This window comes from Zea mays, chromosome 3 (genome assembly GCF_902167145.1).
Source record: "Zea mays cultivar B73 chromosome 3, Zm-B73-REFERENCE-NAM-5.0, whole genome shotgun sequence".
Lineage (NCBI taxonomy): Eukaryota > Viridiplantae > Streptophyta > Magnoliopsida > Poales > Poaceae > Zea > Zea mays.
The window spans coordinates 219,823,627-219,845,286 of NC_050098.1; the positions used below are offsets into that span (position 1 = coordinate 219,823,627).

Here is a 21,660-nt window from a genome sequence, read left to right on the forward strand (position 1 = left end):
TACTTCGAAAAGCGGATCCTGGAAACGACGGAGTACACGTAAGCAGCCAAGGCTGACCGAGCCGAGGGACTCCTACGCCTCCGGGATACGGATACCTCACTCATCACCTTCTGCGATAAGTAACTCGCGTTCGGATAAAGCGACTCCGTGGACCGGACAAGTCTTCACGTTCGGAAGCTCTTCTGCCAAAGTGGTCCTTCAAGCTTCCTCGACTAAGTCGGAGACAGGGCCTCATGGACGGGTGAAGGTACGCGTAAGCGGCAAGGCCGACCGAGCCGAGGGACTCCTACGCCTCCGGGATACGGATACCTCACTCATCACCTTCCGCGAGAAGCAACTCTCGCCCGCACAAACATCCCTGTTACCGACGGAAAGTCCAGATGCTCGGAATAAGGGGAAAAGAGACGCAGCTTTACAAGCGCAGCGAGGGTGTGTTTTCTGGCCTCAACGGCCGCAGAAGGCACGCGCTACAAGACGATCTGATCCTGTAGGCTCGGGTCTTCACGCTGAAGGGGGCCGTAGCACCTTCGGCATCGACGACGTCTTCAGCAAGGTCCGACCCAACCTCGGACGGCGGCGCGGTCCAAGGACTTCTCCGGGAATCCGGCCCGAGCAGGCGGCTCGGCCGGCTACCCCTGGGGCCTCGGCCAACCATCTTCCAAGGGCGCTAGCCCGACCCGAGGCCTCGGCTGATCGACTCCGGCGTCGGATCCGCTGACAGACAACCCGGCTAGGCTCCGGCCAACCAGGTTCCCATTTTCGAGCCAACTCCGCCTCTGTTCGTACTGATATCGCTACCCCTGGCCTCGGCTCATCGAAGAGCGGCCGAGGGGTCTCTTTAACTAAGCTAGAGGAGCCTCAGACAACAAGGCCGATCGAGCCGAGGGATTCCTACGCCTCCGGGATACGGATACCTCACTCGTCACCTTGACACGGGGCGACTCATGCTTGGTGAAGCGGTACAGATAATAAACAGGCGAGACTTAGTGCTCGAAAATAAGGAAAAAAACACGGCTCCGTGCCAAAATTACATACATGTTCAGGCCTCGACAGCCACAATGAACGAAAAACCCTGGCAATCGAAATGCCATTACAAACGGAACTCCGGTTCCCCCTCCGCAGGTACGAACAACCCCACTCCATGGGGGAAGGCCTGCGGAGCAACAGAAGACTGACGGGCGGCTCGCCGCCGCCCGTTCCAACTACGACGACAACAACCCCCGCTCCGGATCGCCGAGCCGCAGCAGTGCAGGCCTCAGGGTGGGCGCTGCTGCAATCTTGCCCTCGCCCACGCCGACGCTCGAGGGGCGAGGACAAGTACGAAGAACCGGAGGCCCGGGGCGCGGATGGTGGCGGTGATCCCGTCGGCGACGGGGACTTCTCGAGCCGCCTCCGCCTCGGCGCTGATGGCGGGGGCCACCAGCCCCCCCCCGGCAGATCCCCACTCAAATCCTCCCAGACGAGTGGGGCACCGGCCTCTGCGCGAGGGCGCCATCCCCGTGCAAAAGCAGGGCCACCCCAGAACACTAACGCCGCCCTAGCAGCGCGCGGCGTCGTGGGTGGTCCTCCCGTGCACACGGCGCGGCAGCCGCCCTCCGGCCGGAGGGGCCGCCGGGAACCCAGCCGACGACTCCGACACGCTGGGGGTGACGACGTCCGCCGTCGATCAGCCCCACGTTGTCTAAGTCCGCGCCGCCCGCAGGGCCAGTGAGCGCCTCCTCCCCCGAACGCTGCGGGAGAAGGTGACCCGCAGGTCCGCACGGGAGGTCGAGCGCCGGCTCAGCCTGGCCCCCACCCCAGCAAGGATGATGAACATCCTTGAAGCTGAGGGTGGGACCAAGATCGCAGCCCGGCTTGCTCTTCCCCACCCAGGAACTGGTGGTCATCATCCTGGGTGACCGCCGGCGTGGGGGTGCAGCCGGGCTGGCTGATGAAAATCCTTGAAGCCGAACGATGGCTGAAAGGTACCAACTCCCACGGAGTTGTGTTCCTCCAACGAGGAGGCGGAAAGACGGTGGGTACCCCCCATCCGGGGGCTTGGAAGATGGAAAGACACGACGCATGAGGGAGGAAGAAGGCGTGGTCGCCTTCCGAAAGGAGTCGCCCTCCTTTTAAAGGCAACTCTCCCTACGTGCGCCCCCAAACGCCGCGGGCTGAGTCTTCTCCAACACGCTCCAAGGCCCACCCCTGCGACTCAGGGGCTAGGTCCCGCATGTCATGCAGACCGGCTCCGAGCAGAAGAAGCCAAACCGCCGCGCGTGGTGCACACAACCGCCCAGCGGTTACAAGCGACCCCCCACTTTTGCCCAGACCAACGGGCGGGAGGGGCGGGCAGCCATGCAGGCGGCATGCAACCGCGCCAGGTGGACGCGCTTCTCCGACTTCTGACACGCCAGCTTGGAGGCCCAGGCCCACGCGTCACGCAACCAGCGCGCCAGTTGCTGCATGCAAGCAACCGCGCCACCACTTGTGCCACCATCGCACCTCTTCGGTTGCGGAGCCTATGCCGCGACTCGAGGCGACCCAGCGCACGACCCAGCGGCGCCAGCCTGGCGCGACGGTCAATGCGGCCGAAAGTGGGCCGGCAGTAATGACGGTGGCAGGCGGACGGGAGCAGCAGTCACGTCGTCAGCCAGGCTCACATCCCATCCAGGGACAGCAAGAGAGCCTCCTCCCACGGCGTGAAGACGGTGCGCCCGTGATCCGTTCCTCGAACGGCTCGCGCACGCGCGACGGCCGCCCCGCCAACCACTCGCCCCGTCGCATTAACTCCGCGGCAGGACAGGCGGCGCTTCTGGCAGGAGAAGCGGACGACGCTTCGCCTTCGGCGTAATAACCGCGCCAAAAAAAGGTACGCCACGTCGTTCGATTTCGTATCCTTTTCCCTTTTTCCTCTTTCTCTATCTCTTGCAACAGGGACCGGGAAAGGGGGATACCCCAAAAAGGATCCTTCCCTGTGAAGGAACCGGGCTCCGAGCCCCCCCTACTGATCAGAGGTTCGAAGGCTGGCCCTCCGAAGGGTTCAACAGTCGCCTCAGATCGCGTGGGCCCGACACCCACTACTGGTCAGGGGTTCGAAGGCCGGCCCCCCGAAGGGCTCCATGGCCGCCTCAGGCTACTCGGGCTCCGCGCCCATTACTGATCAGAGGTTCGAAGGCTGGCCCCCGAAGGGTTCACAGTCGCCTCAGACGCCGAGCGAGGGATGACCAGGGGTACGTTCGATACATAACCGAGGCTCGGGTTGCGCTCCCGAGGTACCCTAGGACATTTCCGAGACCAGCGGGAGCGATCTTGTAACGGAATCCCATCGGAGGGAGGCATCGAGCCCTCGGACCCCGTCGCCAGGGGACCGGGTCCGGCAGATCACCCGCAGGTACTTTTGGGCGTGCCTCTGGGCCCCTAGCCGACCCCCAACGAACGGGGCACGGACGTCCACTCGGATTACCCGCTTGCAACTCACCGGAGACACCATGTTCGGTGCCCATCGAGGGTAACATGGCGCACTCCCCCCCCCCTCCTCCTTGCGGAAAGGCGACGTAGGGGCGTATGTAAAAAGTCGAGTCTGTACCTGATCGTCCTCTCGCCCTGTGCGGAGGCTCGGGGGCTGCTCTCGCAAACCCGGCTCCGGCCGAACCGTTGACAGCGTCAACATACCAGCCCGAGAACTTGGGCCCCGACTGAGAGCACCTAGAGGGGGGGGTGAATAGGTGATCCTGTAAAACTTAAACTTATAGCCACAAAAACTTGTTAAGTGTTAGCACAATAAATGCCAAGTGGCTAGAAAGGAGTCTCAACAAAACACAATACCACAAGAGATCAATCACAGAGACGACACAGTGGTTTATCCCGTGGTTCGGCCAAGACCAACGCTTGCCTACTCCACGTTGTGGCGTCCCAACGGACGAGGGTTGCAATCAACCCCTCTCAAGCGGTCCAAAGACCCACTTGAATACCACGGTGTTTTGCTTGCTTTTTCTCAATCCCGTTTGCGAGGAATCTCCACAACTTGGAGCCTCTCGCCCTTACAATTGAAGTTCACAAAGAACACAGAGCAAAGGGGGAATGAGCAACGCACACAAGACTTCAAAAGATCAGAGCAACAACACGCACACAAGTCGCAACAAGAGCTCGCAACACAACTCAAAGAGTTCGCAACTCTACAAGAGCTCTAGATGCTATCACAATGAAACGAATGCGTGAGATCGATGTCTTGGTGCTTAGGAATGTTGTAGGAATGCTTGGTGTACTCCTCCATGCGCCTAGGGGTCCCTTTTATAGCCCCAAGGCAGCTAGGAGCCGTTGAGAACAAATCTGGAAGGCCATCCTTGCCTTCTGTCATCGGGCGCACCGGACAGTCCGGTGCACACCGGACAGTGTCCGGTGCCCGATTCCTTTCCTTAAATGGCGAAGCCGACCGTTGCAGATCTGGGAGCCGTTGGCGCACCGGACATGTCCGGTGCACACCGGATAGTCCGGTGTCCCCTTCCGACCGTTGGCTCGGCCACGTGTCGCGCGCGGATCGCGCGGTCGACCGTTGGCCCGGCCGACCGTTGGCTCACCGGACAGTCCGGTGAATTTTAGTCGTACGCCATCGGCGAATTCCCGAGAGCGACCACTTCGCTCGTGGCAGTCTGGCGCACCGGACACTGTCCGGTGCACCACCGGACACTGTCCGGTGCACCACCGGACAGTCCGGTGCTCCAGACCGAAACCGCCTCCTCTTGGCTGTACACAGCCAACTCCCCTCTTTTCTTCTTCTTCCTGTTTCTGATACTTAGACAAGTATATTAGTACACAAAACCAATGTACTAAGACATAGAAACATACCTTTGCTCTTGATTTGCACTTTGTCCATTCATGGGCCTAGATTCACATTTAAGCACTTGTGTTGGCACTCAATCACCAAAATACTTAGAAATGGCCCAAGGACACATTTCCCTTTCAATCTCCCCCTTTTTGGTGATTTATGCCAACACAACATAAAGCAACTAGAACAAGTGCAATATCACTTCAAATAAACTCAAATTCATTTTGATTCAATTTGGCATATATGGATCATCCTTTGCCACCACTTGGTTTGTTTTTGCAAATCAAACTCAAAATCCTATCTCTAAGTCAAATCCACTTGTAGAGACATAAAGAGAGGTTTTCCAAAGAAAATTGATTCAAGATTCCAAAAACTCCCCCTATTTCCCATAATCAATACTTCTCCCCACAAGAAGCCAACTTTTGACAAGAGAGACAACAAAAGAGATTTGACAAACCAAAAGCTCTATTCTACTGTTTTCGAAATCTCTCAAGTGGTAGCTGATCCATTTATCGCTTTGGCCTTTATTTTCTCCCCCTTTGGCATCAAGCACCAAAACGGGATCAATCTTGGCCCCAGAACCCCATTGCCTCACCAAAATCTTCAATAAGAATACAAAGGCAATAAGAGTACATGAGATGAACTTGGAATAAATTACCCTCTCATCGGAGTGCAGTGGAAGTCTTTCATGGTCCAAGTCCACCTTTCCCTTTCAAACCTTCTTTGAGACTAAAACAATCAAACTCAAACAAATGGTTAGTCTCAAAGGGTCAAGTTGCAACACGTCTCCCCCTAAAACTGTGCATCACTTTGCAACGGACTTGTGAGGTCCAGGGAGTGTGTGTACAACTTAAGCACCACAATAAACAACAAAATGCAAAAAGGAACATGATCAAAGGCATAAACACATGTATGTTATAAATCAATCCAGGTTCCGCGAATCTAAGACATTTAGCTCACTACGCAACCTGCAAAAGGTCTTCTCATCTAGAGGCTTGGTAAAGATATCGGCTAGCTGGTTCTCGGTGCTAACATGAAACACTTCGATATCTCCCTTTTGCTGGTGATCTCTCAAAAAGTGATGCCGGATGTCAATGTGCTTTGTGCGGCTGTGCTCAACAGGATTTTCCGCCATGCGGATAGCACTCTCATTGTCACATAGGAGTGGGACTTTGCTCAGATTGTAGCCAAAGTCCCGGAGGGTTTGCCTCATCCAAAGTAGTTGCGCGCAACACTGTCCTGCGGCAACATACTCGGCCTCAGCGGTGGATAGGGCAACGGAAGTTTGTTTCTTAGAGTTCCACGACACCAGGGACCTTCCTAAGAATTGGCACGTCCCCGATGTACTCTTCCTATCGACCTTACATCCAGCATAGTCGGAATCTGAGTATCCAACCAAGTCAAAGGTAGACCCTTTTGGATACCAGAGCCTGAAGCAAGGCGTAGCAACCAAATATCTTAGAATTCGCTTCACCGCTACTAAGTGACACTCCTTAGGATCGGATTGAAATCTAGCACACATGCATACGCTAAGCATAATATCCGGTCTACTAGCACATAAGTAAAGCAAGGACCCTATCATTGACCGGTATGCTTTTTGATCAACGGACTTACCTCCTTTGTTGAGGTCGGTGTGTCCGTCGGTCCCCATCGGAGTCTTTGCGGGCTTGGCGTCCTTCATCTCAAACCGCTTCAGCAAGTCTTGCGTGTACTTTGTTTGGGAGATGAAGGTGCCGTCCTTGAGTTGCTTCACTTGGAACCCAAGGAAGTAGTTCAACTCGCCCATCATCGACATCTCGAATTTCTGAGTCATTACCCTGCTAAACTCTTCACAAGACTTTTGGTTAGTAGAACCAAATATTATGTCATCGACATAAATTTGGCACACAAACAAATTACCATCACATGTCTTAGTGAACAGAGTTGGATCGGCTTTCCCAACCTTGAAAGCATTAGCAAGTAAAAAGTCTCTAAGGCATTCATACCATGCTCTTGGGGCTTGCTTAAGTCCATAGAGCGCCTTAGAGAGCTTACACACGTGGTCGGGGTACCGTTCATCCTCGAAGCCAGGGGGTTGCTCTACGTACACCTCCTCCTTGATTGGCCCATTGAGGAAAGCGCTCTTCACATCCATTTGGTACAACCTGAAAGAATGGTGAGCGGCATATGCTAGCAAGATACGAATTGATTCTAGCCTAGCCACAGGAGCAAAGGTCTCCTCAAAGTCCAAACCTGCGACTTGGGCATAACCTTTTGCCACAAGTCGAGCCTTGTTCCTCGTCACCACCCCGTGCTCGTCCTGTTTGTTGCGGAACACCCACTTGGTTCCCACAACGTTTTGCTTGGGACGAGGCACCAGTGTCCAAACTTCATTGCGCTTGAAGTTGTTGAGTTCCTCCTGCATGGCCAACACCCAGTCCGGATCTAGCAAGGCCTCTTCTACCCTGAAAGGCTCAATAGAAGAGACAAAGGAGTAATGCTCAAAAATTAACTAATCGAGATCGAGTAGTTACTCCCTTGCTAATATCACCCAGAATTTGATCGACGGGATGATCCCTTTGAATCATCGCTCGAACTTGGGTTGGAGGTGCCGGTTGCGCTTCTTCCTCCATCACGTGATCATCTTGTGCTCCCCCTTGATCACATGCCTCCTTTTGATGAACCTGTTCATCGTCTTGAGTTGGGGGGTGCACCGTTGTTGAGGAAGAAGGTTGATCTCGTTCATAGTGTTCCTGTGGCCGCACTTTTCCAATCGCCATGGTTCGTATAGCGGCCGTTGGAACATCTTCTTCATCTACATCATCACAATCAACAACTTGCTCTCTTGGAGAGCCATTAGTCTCATCAAATACAACATCGCTAGAGACTTCAACCAAACCCGATGATTTGTTGAAGACTCTATACACCTTTGTATTTGAGTCATAACCTAACAAAAACCCTTCTACAGCTTTGGGAGCAAACTTAGAATTTCTACCCTTCTTCACTAGAATGTAGCATTTGCTCCCAAATACACGAAAGTAAGATACATTGGGTTTGTTACCGGTTAGAAGCTCATAGGACGTCTTCTTGAGGAGGCGATGAAGGTAGACCCTGTTGATGGCGTGGCAAGCCGTGTTCACGGCTTCCGACCAGAAACACTCGGGGGTCTTGAATTCTCTAAGCATCGTCCTCGCAATATCGATTAGCGTCCTGTTCTTCCTCTCTACCACACCATTTTGCTGTGGTGTGTAGGGAGCGGAGAACTCGTGCTTGATCCCTTCCTCCTCAAGGAACTCCTCCACTTGAAGGTTCTTGAACTCGGACCCGTTGTCGCTCCTTATCTTCTTCACCTTGAGCTCAAACTCATTTTGAGCTCTCCTGAGGAAGCGCTTGAGGGTCCCTTGGGTTTCAGACTTATCCTGCAAAAAGAACACCCAAGTGAAGCGGGAAAAGTCATCAACAATAACTAGACCATACTTACTCCCTCCTATGCTCAGATAGGCGACGGGTCCGAAGAGGTCCATATGCAGCAGCTCCAGGGGTCTTGAAGTGGTTATCACATTCTTGCTGTGATGCGCTCCTCCCACTTGTTTACCTGCTTGACAAGCTGCACAAGGTCTATCTTTTTCGAAATGAACATTGGTTAGACCTATCACGTGTTCTCCCTTTAGAAGCTTGTGAAGGTTCTTCATCCCCACATGTGCTAAGCGGCGATGCCACAGCCAGCCCATGCTAGTCTTAGCTATTAAGCATGCATCTAGACCGGCCTCTTCTTTTGCAAAATCAACTAAATAAAGTTTGCCGTCTAATACACCCTTAAAAGCTAGTGAACCATCACTTCTTCTAAGGACAGACACATCTACATTTGTAAATAGACAGTTATACCCCATGTTGCATAATTGACTAACAGATAGCAGATTATATCCAAGAGACTCTACTAAAAACACATTAGAGATAGAGTGCTCATTAGAAATTGTAATTTTACCTAACCCTTTTACCTTGCCTTGATTCCCATCACCGAATACAATTGAATCTTGGGAATCTTTATTCTTGACGTAGGAGGTGAACATCTTCTTCTCCCCCGTCATATGGTTTGTGCATCCGCTATCAATAATCCAGCTTGAACCCCCGGATGCATAAACCTGCAAGACAAATTTAGGCTTGGGACTTAGGTACCCAACTCTTGTTGGGTCCTACAAGGTTAGTGCAAATATCCTTAGGGACCCAAATGCAGGTTTTGTCTCCCTTGCATTTTGCCCCTAACTTCCTAGCAACTATCTTCCTATCCTTTCTACAAATAGCAAAGGAAGCATTTAGGGCATGATAAATTGTAGAAGGTCCATGAACTTTCCTATGAGCATTAACAACATTTCTCCTAGGCATATTGTGAATAACATTTCTTCTACCAACCTTTCTATCATGCACAACATGAGAACTAGAAGCAGTCATAGCATAAGAATCATAAGCATGTGAATCAAAATCATCATAACTTCTAGAAGCATTTCTAGAATTTTTCCTATCATGATACAAAAAGACATGGTTCTTTTTAGCACTAGTAGCCATAGGGGCCTTCCCTTTCTCCTTAGCGGGAATGGGAGCCTTATGGCTTGTTAAGTTCTTGGCTTCCCTTTTGAAGCCAAGTCCATCCTTAATTGAGGGGTGTCTACCAATCGTGTAGGCATCCCTTGCAAATTTTAGCTTATCAAATTCGCTTTTGCTAGCCTTAAGTTGAGCATTAAGACTAGCCACTTCATCATTCAATTTAGAAATTGAAACTAGATGTTTACTACAAGCATCAACATTAAGATCTTTACACCTAGTGCACGTTTCAACAATTTCTACACAAGATGTTGATTTACTAGCTACTTCTAGTTTAGCATTTAAGTCATCATTAACACTCTTTAAAGTAGCAATGTTTTCATGACAAGAAGATAATTCACTAGAAAGCACTTCATTTCTTTTAACTTCTAAAGCATAGGATTTTTGTGTCTCTATAAACTTATCATGTTCATCATACAACAAATCCTCTTGCTTTTCTAAAAGCCTATCCTTTTCATTCAAGGCATCAATCAATTCATTGATTTTATCAATTTTATTTCTATCCAATCCCTTGAACAAACTAGAGTAATCTATTTCATTATCACTAGACTCATCGTCACTAGAAGAATCATAAGTGATATCATTACGAGTGATTACCTTCTTCTCTCTTGCCATGAGGCAAGTGTGACGCTCGTTGGGGAAGAGGGATGACTTGTTGAATGCAGTGGCGGCGAGTCCCTCATTGTCGGAGTCAGACGAGGAGCAGTCCGAATCCCACTCCTTGCCAAGATGAGCCTCGCCCTTTGCCTTCTTATAATTCTTCTTCTTCTCCCTCTTGTTCCCTTGGTCCTGATCACTATCATTGTCGGGACAGTTAGCAATAAAATGACCAAGCTTACCGCATTTGAAGCACGAACGCTTCCCCTTGGCTTTGGTCTTGCTTGGTTGTCCCTTGCGACCTTTAAGCGCCGTCTTGAATCTTTTGATGATGAGGGCCATCTCTTCATCATTAAGTCCGGCCGCCTCAATTTGTGCCACCCTGCTAGGTAGCGCCTCCTTGCTTCTTGTTGCCTTGAGAGCAAGGGGTTGAGGCTCGTTGATCGGTCCATTCAAGTCATCTTTTGGCTCGTTGACGAAGGACTCCTTTTCCTTGTCGTTGATCACGATTCCCTTCCCCTTAGGATCCATCTCTTCGGGCGGTTAGTCCCTTTCTTGAAGAGAACGGCTCTGATACCAATTGAGAGCACCTAGAGGGGGGGTGAATAGGTGATCCTGTAAAACTTAAACTTATAGCCACAAAAACTTGTTAAGTGTTAGCACAATAAATGCCAAGTGGCTAGAAAGGAGTCTCAACAAAACACAATACCACAAGAGATCAATCACAGAGACGACACAGTGGTTTATCCCGTGGTTCGGCCAAGACCAACACTTGCCTACTCCACGTTGTGGCATCCCAACGGACGAGGGTTGCAATCAACCCCTCTCAAGCGGTCCAAAGACCCACTTGAATACCACGGTGTTTTGCTTGCTTTTTCTCAATCCCGTTTGCGAGGAATCTCCACAACTTGGAGCCTCTCGCCCTTACAATTGAAGTTCACAAAGAACACAGAGCAAAGGGGGAATGAGCAACGCACACAAGACTTCAAAAGATCAGAGCAACAACACGCACACAAGTCGCAACAAGAGCTCGCAACACAACTCAAAGAGTTCGCAACTCTACAAGAGCTCTAGATGCTATCACAATGAAACGAATGCGTGAGATCGATGTCTTGGTGCTTAGGAATGTTGTAGGAATGCTTGGTGTACTCCTCCATGCGCCTAGGGGTCCCTTTTATAGCCCCAAGGCAGCTAGGAGCCGTTGAGAACAAATCTGGAAGGCCATCCTTGCCTTCTGTCATCGGGCGCACCGGACAGTCCGGTGCACACCGGACAGTGTCTGGTGCCCGATTCCTTTCCTTAAATGGCGAAGCCGACCTTTGCAGATCTGGGAGCCGTTGGCGCACCGGACATGTCCGGTGCACACCGGACAGTCTGGTGTCCCCTTCCGACCGTTGGCTCGGCCACGTGTCGCGCGCGGATCGCGCGGCCGACCGTTGGCCCGGCCGACCGTTGGCTCACCGGACAGTCCGGTGCACACCGGACAGTCCGGTGCACACCGGACAGTCCGGTGAATTTTAGCCGTATGCCGTCGGCGAATTCCCGAGAGAGACCACTTCGCTCGTGGCAGTCTGGCGCACCGGACACTGTCCGGTGCACCACCGGACACTGTCCGGTGCACCACCGGACAGTCCGGTGCTCCAGACCGAAACCGCCTCCTCTTGGCTGTACACAGCCAACTCCCCTCTTTTCTTCTTCTTCATGTTTCTGATACTTAGACAAGTATATTAGTACACAAAACCAATGTACTAAGACATAGAAACATACCTTTGCTCTTGATTTGCACTTTGTCCATTCATGGGCCTAGATTCACATTTAAGCACTTGTGTTGGCACTCAATCACCAAAATACTTAGAAATGGCCCAAGGACACATTTCCCTTTCACCGACCGTGCACCCGGGCTACGGCCAGTTCGCATGAGGGAACGACCAGACCAGCCGAAGCGTTACGCAAGGCATTAAGACCTCGAAGGAGTGAAACCACTCCTCCGAGGCCTCGGGGGCTACACCCGGCGGGTGCGCTCGCGCGCACCCACCGGAATAAAATGCAACCGAGGAAGGCTGGTCCCCTTGCAAAAAAGTGCGACGAAAGCCTCCAAGCGAGTGCTAACACTCCCTTCGAGGCTCGGGGGCTACTGTCGGGGACCATAATTAGGGGTACCCTCAAGACGCCTAATTCTCAGCTGGTAACCCCCATCAGCATAAAGCTGCAGAGGCCTGATGGGTGCGATTAAGTCAGGGATCAGTCCATACGAGTGACTCGATCACGCTTCACCCGAGCCTAGCCTCGGACTCGGGCAGCCGACCTCGAGGGACTTCCGTCTCGCCCGAGGCCCCCCTTTTAACGGCGGACACATCTCCGGCTCGCCCGAGGCCTTGGCTTCGCTAAGAAGCAACCCTGACTAAATCGTCGCACCGACTGACCGAGTTGCAGGGGCATTTAACGCAAAGGTGGCCTGACACCTCTATCCTGACGCGCGCCCCCCGGCAGAGCCGAAGTGACCGCCGTCACTCCGCTGCTCCACTGACCGGTCTGACAGAAGGACAGCGCCGCCTGCGCCACTCCGACTGCAGTGCCACTCGATAGAGTGAGTCTGACAGGCGGTCAGGCCTCGCCAGGGGCGCCAAAGAGAACTCCGCTCCGCCCGACCCCAGGGCTCGGACTCGGGCTAAGACCCGGAAGACGGCGAACTCCGCTCCGCCCGACCCTAGGGCTCGGACTCGGGCTAAGACCCGGAAGACGGCGAACTCCGCTCCACCCGACCCCAGGGCTCGGACTCGGGCTAAGACCCGGAAGACGGCGAACTCCGCTCCGCCCGACCCCAGGGCTCGGACTCGGGCTAAGACCCGGAAGACGGCGAACTCCGCTCCGCCCGACCCCAGGGCTCGGACTCGGGCTCGGCCCCGGAAGACGACGAACTCCGCTCCGCCCGACCCCAGGGCTCGGACTCGGGCTAAGACCCGGAAGACGGCGAACTCCGCTCCGCCCGACCCCAGGGCTCGGACTCGGGCTCGGCCCCGGAAGACGACGAACTCCGCCTCGCCCGACCCCAGGGCTCGGACTCCGCCCTGGCCTCTGCCGAACGACTTCCGCCTCGCCCGACCCAGGGGCTCGGACTCGGCCTCGGCAACGGAAGACAGATTCGACCCCAGCTTCGGAGGAGCCCCCACGTCGCCCGGCCTCGGGCGCGGGCCCGCCACGTCAACAGGGAGCGCCATCACCACTCTACCTCGAGCCGACTCGGGCCGCAGAGAACAAGACCGGTGTCCCATCTGACCAGCTCCGCCAGATAGGCAATGATGGCGCCTCCCAAGCTCCATGACGGCGACGGCTCTCCGCTCTCTTACGGAAGCAGGTGGACGTCAGCAAGGGCTCGACCGCTCCGACAGCTGTCCTTCCGCCAAGCTCCGTTGCTCCTCCGACAGCCACGACATCACGCCAGCAGGGTGCCAAGATCTCTCCGGCTGCCACATTGGCATGTACTTAGGGCGCTAGCTCTCCCTCCGCTAGACACGTAGCACTCTGCTACACCCCTCATTGTACACCTGGATCCTCTCCTTACGACTATAAAAGGAAGGACCAGGGCCTTCTTAGAGAAGGTTGGCCGCGCGGGACCGAGTACGGGACATGCGCTCTCTTGGGGCCGCTCGCTTCCCTCACCCGCGTGGACGCTTGTAACCCCCCTACTGCAAGCGCACCCGACCTGGGCGCGGGACGAACACGAAGGCCGCGGGACTTCCACCTCTCTCACGCCCGTCTCCGGCCACCTCGCCTCTCCCCCCTTCGCGCTCGCCCACGCGCTCGACCCATCTGGGCTGGGGCACGCAGCACACTCACTCGTCGGCTTAGGGACCCCCCGGTCTCGAAACGCCGACAGTGGGAAACTTGTTTTTGAAATTGTAAAGAACATTCATGTTGTATTCGGAAAGGGAAAAAACAAAGGAGAAAAGAGAAAGAGAACTGACCCTTCAACTTACACAACTTTCAAGAAGCAATCAATTTTTTTCAAGTACCTCCCGTACTGGAAGGATATGGAAATTTGCCACAGCATTGATTTGATGCATGTAACAAAAAATGTTTTTGACAGCATCATTGGAACCTTGCTGGGCATGCTGAGTAAGACAAAAGACGGACTCAAATCACGCAATGATCTAGTAGATCTTCAAATCAGACCGGAACTTCATCCAGTGGATAGTGGCAAAGGGAAGCCTTACCTCCCCCCAGCTAGCTACAACTTGTCAGTTGAGGAGAGAACAAAGATTTGCAAATGTTTGCGTGGGGTCAAAGTGCCCACAGGTTTCTCATCCAATATCAGCAGACTAGTCGGGATGAAGGACTTGTCTCTATTTGGCTACAACTCTCATGACTGCCATGTGATGATGACGGTGTTCCTCCCAATTGCGGTAAGAGCCCTCGAAACAGAGCATGTCAAAGTTGTCATCACACGCTTGTGTTACTTTTTCAAAGTGGTTTCACAAAAAGTAATAGCTTTAGAAGACTTGGACTATCTAAAGGCATACATCATCGAGACTATGTGCAAGCTTGAAATGTGTTTTCCTCCATCATTTTTTGATATGCAAGTACACCTAATCATACATCTCGTGGATCAGATAAAAATATTAGGGCCACTATATTTACATCATATGTTTCAGTTGGAGCGATACCTGGGAGTATTAAAAGGTTATGTGCGAAATCGCGCTCACCCAGAGGGTTCAATCATGGAGGGATACACTACAGAAGAAGTGATTGAGAGCTGTATAGATTACATCAGTGACGGAACAATGATAGGTGTGCTTGTACCTAAACATGAGGGTAAACTATGTGGGAGAGGGAGAATGGGCAAGAAAACTTTTCGCGTTGAGGATTACAAGCTAGTACATTGTGCTCATGGTAGTGTACTACAACATCTCACGATAGCCGAGCCTTACATAGAGGAACACCTAGATGAGCTTTGTAAAGAAAATCAGAACCGCACAAAGGACTGGATCATGAGGGAGCACAAACATCGTTTCAGCGAATGGTTAATGGACAAAAACATCCCATTCGGAGACTCTTTGGAAGAGAAAACAATGAAGAATTTGGCTTCTGGGCCATCGTGTTTTGTGACATCATGGCAAGCATATGACATCAATGGGTACACATTCTACACTAAATCAAAAGACATGAAAAGTGTTGCACAAAATAGCGATGTTCGTATCGATGCTTTTGACCTACATGGACAGAAGACCACATATTTTAGATTCATAGAGGAAATATGGGAACTTGATTATGGCCCAAGCATGAAAATACCCTTATTTAAGTGCCAATGGGTACAACATCCCGTGGGGTGATAGTGGATAACTACGGACTCACACTGGTAGACTTAAAGAAAGTAGGATATAAAGATGACCCGTGGGTTCTCGCCGAATGTGTTGTACAAGTGTTCTATGTACTCGATCCAGCAGATGAGAAGATGCATGTAGTTATTTCTGGAAAGCAAAAAATTGTTGGAGTTGAGAATGTGGGAGACCAAGATGAGGAATACAATAAGTATGAAGAGATGTTCGTCTTTAACGGTCCAGAGAGAATCAAGCGTGTGGAAAAGAAAATTGATAAGAACTTAAAGCCATACATGCGGAAAAATGGTAGTTCATGAAAAATTGTATGAATCAAATTGTATTTGTTATCATGTATGATCGACTATGAATTGTGGTTGCCAATTAATTTAAAATCTCTCTAGTTATCTATGTGTGCTATTATAATTCATTTAAATTGTATTTGCATATTATTGTTAAAAATTAAATATTAATTCATTTAAATTGTATTTGCATATTTCTGTTAAAAATTAAAATTATTTTCATATTTAAATTGTATTTTCATATTTTTACAATCACAGGCGGTTTTTTCTTAGGGTCTGTTTGTGAAAAGGATAGAGCACCACAGGCGGTCCTAAACAAAAACCGCTTGTGATACTATTACATCACAGACGTACTGAACCGCCTGGGACATCACAGGCGGTTTTCTAACCGAACCGCCTGTGATGTAAAAAGCCTACCGCTTGTATAGAGCCAAATTGTACTAGTGAGTGTTACATGATCTCAAACTCCAACTCTAACGTCGTCATGACTATGACGCTCCAACCCTAATGTCATCGTGACGACAACGACAATAACGGTGTCTGTGAAACATCACTTCACTGGAAAACCTGTTAGAGCAAATAAGATTTTTAGGCAGCAATCATGACTGCTCGTCGAGTTAATATACATGATGTATACAACATAAATGCTCCGTATCTTAAGGGATATTAAGGGGTTAAGTGCAAAAAAACATAAGAGATGGTATCTTGATGAAAGAACATTCTCTAAATCTAGATATGGTTCTACTCATACAACCCACATAAATATCTCGTATCTTGAGAGATTCTATTTAATAAGATACAAGACTTAGATATATTGAGTTGTATGAATGGTTTTTTAGATGTATCTAGTGTTTGGAGAACCACACCATAATATCTAGGTTGTATATGCCCTTAAAGCAATCCCACAACCCATATTCGATGAACAATCCCACTAAGTATGACTTAGGGTCTGTTTGTTTCAGCTTATAGATTATATAATCTGGATTATAATATAAATTATATAATCCAGATTATAATCCATATGTAGTTGTTTGGTAGTTTAGATTATACAAATGTAGATTATTCACAAAGACAATAATACCCTTGTTTGTTTATTTAAGGTGAGAAAAAAAGGATGGCATATATTATAATTTCTATTTACATAATCATGGGTACTGGGGTCTTTTGCTAAAATAATCTCAAATAAGATACTCTTAGGAAATTATGAGATTATTATAATCTAAACTTTATATTATATCATCTGAACCCATAATCTAGTTGTTTGTTTAACTAATAGATTATTTGCGCTAGATTATATAATCTAGATAATCTGGAGAGATTATAATCTAAAACAAACAAGACCTTATACATTATTTATGTAGTTATTGCAAAGGTTGACGGTCCGTTTGATCGTGATACAAAGCTGCCCTGGGCTTTGAAGAGCGTTAGCTTACCGTGAGAGTTTGTCGGCCAGCCATCCTGGAAAAGGACAGCAGCTCCAGCGTCAAAATCGTTCTATCCAGCATGGCAACGTCAGGACTCAAGATCTGAATTTGACTTCATAATGTCGGAAGCAGGTAGCTGGTCAAAGGGAGTGCATCGGCGTTACGCACCCAACTGATCCACCTCACAAAAATGTAAAATTTGGAATGGATGGTGCTTTAAACGATTTAATCTTCGTTCAACCACGCCGCCCATGGCCCACGAATTCCTCATCGTCTTTCATACAAGCCACGCTTCAATCGATACCAATAGACAGAAAGGAACAATCAAGCACTGAAGCGTACTGCCTGACAATACCTCTGTATTCCCTCAAGGACAGGTTCACCAAAAAACCAAGTCAACAAGCCAACAGGATACTGAGTCATTAACTTCCTTCTCAACTCTTCGGATACATCAAGAGAACATTCAGGTACCGCCTAACACTAACAAGGATTGAACCACCACAGATTTTTAACAAGAGTCATCAACAAGGGCCATGTATAACATATCTATTCGATCAGGTCATCATCGTCATCGGGGAGGGGCTGCGCAGCGGCAGCTGCAAGCTCAGCTTCATGCCTAAGATCATGGGAAAAGGTGCAGTTAGCAATGGTACGTGGTGCTAATCCCAATGGAATTTAAGTCAAGTACTTTCAGGACAACATTTGCACGGCTAATTTTTGCTGTTGCCAGAAATCAAAGGAAGAGCTGGAAACGCTTACTGCTGCTGCAGGGCCATATCAATCTGCACTTCTGGTGGCTTCAGAGCAACAGCTTCAACAAAGTGAAGGTTCTGATCCCTAAACATAAACACCAGTAGCAAGTTAGCACAGCAATAGTTTGCTGCAGTGTATAAACACCAGGACCAGGTTAGCACAGCAGAAGAGAACAAAACATCTAATTACCCTGCCAGCTTCCTAGCGAGGTAAAGGAAGGGCTTCTCAAAGTTGTAATTGCTCTTGGCAGAAATCTCATAGTACTGCAAGTTCTTCTTCCGGTGGAATGTAACTTGCTTGGCCTTGACTTGCCTGTTCTTGACATCAACCTTGTTACCACAAAGAACAATGGGGATGTTCTCACAGACCCTGCACAATCGAATATTGATATTTAGAAAATCACTGACGTAACCATAGCTAACCTTTTACCCAAATTGTACCGATACTAACCTGCACAGATCCCTGTGCCATGTCGGAACATTCTTGTATGTCAGCCTAGAAGTGACATCAAACATAATGATGGCACACTGACCATGAATGCTGCCAGATCAGATGGTTGGAATTTCAATTTAGACAAGGGCAAATGAATGAAAAAGCAAAAGACTTAACACTGGATGAAAGAAAAATGGTTATAACTTGCTATAAGATTATAAACCTAACCGAATGCTGATGGGATACTAGCTAACCACTGAAGATTTTCAGGACGGCGTTTCAGGATGTACGGATACGGACATGATGCCCCCGATTGGGGGCTTGTTCGGTTAGGAGTGGATTGAAGGCGGTTGAACAGGATTAAATCCCTTGCTAGTCAAAAATTGAATAGAAAGAGATTTAATCCCTCCCCCTCAATCACCATGCAACCGAACAAGGGCCAGAGGGGAATTTTGTTGCCCTCCATCCCTTTCAATCCCCCAAAGGAACTTAGACCAAAATCCATTCCTACCTACTCCAACACACGGAATGATGTGGATACATTTGCATCCAAACAAGCCCTTATGTGGTTAAAAAGGTGGTACGTCAGCAATTTTTCAAACTATCAAAGAGAATCTCAAGATGTGATCTATCTAACTTTCTTGAAGTATTCATCAATAAAGAAAGTTCCAGAATACCCAATGACAACCTCTAAAATGCGTAATTGCAGCCTGGAGCAATCAGAACAACATAGTATGCATAGAGACATAGGCACATAGCTTTACATGAACACAAATAAACACATTGGATGAAATATAAACACATTGAATGAAATATGAATTTATCACTTACTAGTAGCCATCCCTAAGGCCACCGAACTTTTCTTGCCCAGCAGTGTCCCAGCAATAAAAGCGAATTTTGCCACAGTTAGTGCTAAAATCCAGAGGGTGAACTTCAACACCAATGGTGGCTGCAATGGAGAACAGAAGTTCAAGTGATTATAAGTTCAGTGTTCCCCAAGGCAATGATGAGACATACAATGATACAGTAACAATCATATGAGACATACGCTCATATTTCTTCTCAAACTCGCCAGTAAGATGCCTTTTCACAAATGTGGTTTTACCTGCAAGAAAGCACAAGGCATTAGACAATTATTGGCAAGAATTAAAGTCATTTAAATAAACTGAAATAATTAAACTTACTTTATAATATAAAATATGAACACAGCAGCAAGTCAAGTAATGTAGCCAGCACTTGCAAATTGTAAATTTGTAATCACTGAAAAAGAACAGGGCACTTTATACTAATGAGAAACACACAACCAAAAGTTAACCTCCAATGCACCTCAACACTGTAGATTGCACATAGATTTTTAACCACATGGGTACCCTTCTATGTGCACGCCTTTTACTAAACATATATCAACACAATACCTGTTTTGAAAAGGAGCACACCTTTTATTTTAAGTTGAATACCCATTATCCTACCCCAAATTGCTTCGAATTAAAATCATGTGCGAACTGCAACACTTATTTCTGATCAGATATAAACATTCTGTCCTCGAGTAACTCCTCAACCGCGAAAGGGCCTCTAGCCTAGTGGTTGAGGACTTCCGAGTAGCACCTCCAAGTCCTGGGTTCGATTCCCCTCGGGAGCGAATTTTCAGGCTTGGTTAAAAAAATCCCCTCGTTGTGCCCCATCCGCTCTCGGGTTACGATGTCCTGTGCGCCACCCTCCGGTTGGGCCGTTGTAGAGTGGACAGTTGACGTCGACCCGTTAGTGATGGGGGGCCAGGGTTCGGGAATTTTCTCGGCCGGGACCAATGTTTCGGTCTCTTCTTAATATAATACCGGGAGGGCGGTCTTTCCCTCCCCGGCCGAGTTTTTTGAGTAACTCCTCAACCTTTCATCAGAGACTAAACAGTACAACAATAAAGCCTTTTTAGTCCCAAGCAAGTTGGGATAGGCCAGAGTTAAAACTCAACCAAAACCGCAATTTAAGGTTCCGCAGATGGATAGCTGTTATCCATGCACTCATATTCAAGACTAAATCTTTAGATATCTTCCATCCTTTCAAGTCTCCTTAACCATATTCTCACCAGTCACCAAACAGCTTACGGTACTGTTGAGTAGATCCTTGTTGCAAGGGTACTATCAGCAGAAGATGATACAGCCTTTAAGGCTGGTCAGAACAAGAAGACAAAAATTGCCAGTAACAAAATTAATCCGCAAGAAACCGGATGCATCCCATGTATTATCCAAAACACAAGAGGATACAAATCCTATAGGAATAACCCCTTTGGAACAAAGGAGTGGGTTTTTTGCAAATCCTATTTAATGGCTTGTTTCATAGGAATTTTGGAACAATTTTTACTACAGAGGTTGAACCTCATGGAAAGCTTCCTTCGTGTCAGTCTCTCATCGAATTCCTCTGTTTTTCCTGTGATCCGTCTAATACGTTTAAACTTGCTCTTGCAGTTTTATGTGCTTTCTCAATCCATAGGATTCAAGATGTTAGAGCATTTTATTCCTATGTTTTCCTATTACTGCGTTTCAAAGATGGCTAAAAACCCCCAAATCAGCACACGAATAGCTAACGGCCCTCCGTGTAGAATCCAGTGCCCACAAACCAACCACGCCCCCCTACCAATCCCATATCCATATGCCTTCCCACAATCCCACCGGGCAAAATATCTGCTGCCTCAACCACGGATCAGTACCCAGTCCGCCAGATCTCTAAGAAATCACGGCAATAAACGTGGCGCGGGCACCAGAAACTGTATCTCCCAACATCCGGATACGAATAATAATAATAATAACAACAACATTCGAGGCATATGGAAGGCCAGAGAGAATCACCAGTTCCACCGTCGCCAACGATGACGAGCTTGAAGCTGGGGTAATCCACGCCCTGCTGATTCGGCAGCGCCTGCGACATAAAAAAAACCACACAATCACCGAACGATCAGACGATCCGACCAAGGCAAACCGCAGGATCTACGTCAGGATCACCGAGCGACAACCACCCTGGAATAATCGATCTATCGCGGCAGTTCGTGCTCACCATTTCTACGGCGCGAAGAGGAGTATGGTACGGGGCGGCGGTGAACAGAGAGACCGAGGAAGCGTCTAGAGAGAGTTCGAAATGGGCTGGATTAGTAGAGGGCGTCTGGAGCTGAAGGGGCCGACGCGGGGGCTTTTATATGGGGGAAATGGCGCTTCTCTATTGCTTTCTGGTGGGGGAGCGGTGCCGGTGTGGCCCGTGTGGCCGTGTAGGTGTAGCTTTGGATGGACGCAGGGATCTGGTGCCCGCAGCGGAAGGTGCGGATCGGTGGGCGTCGCTAGCTTTCCGCCCACGCGAGGTATCTGGGCCCATTGGGCCCCGATTTTCGGCCTGCGCGCGAACAGTCGTCTCTACGCCAACGGACACCTGCGCGGCTGCCTCCGTCTCGTTTTGACCGTTGTCACTGC

The 21,660-nt window shown here is 49.5% G+C and overlaps 1 protein-coding gene across 1 annotated transcript; it reads right to left on the bottom strand.

Annotated features, from left to right (window-relative positions):
- Positions 1–17,365: 17,365 nt before the first annotated feature.
- LOC100282843 (uncharacterized) lies at positions 17,366–21,362 on the bottom strand. Its single transcript, NM_001155749.2, has 8 exons — positions 21,254–21,362; positions 21,049–21,118; positions 19,257–19,313; positions 19,040–19,157; positions 18,227–18,316; positions 17,966–18,145; positions 17,783–17,860; positions 17,366–17,639 (listed from the first exon to the last, which is right to left on the bottom strand). The coding sequence occupies exons 1-8, from the start codon at positions 21,254–21,256 to the stop codon at positions 17,570–17,572; spliced, it is 666 nt and encodes a 221-aa protein (NP_001149221.2). The 5' UTR covers positions 21,257–21,362; the 3' UTR covers positions 17,366–17,569.
- Positions 21,363–21,660: the final 298 nt, after the last annotated feature.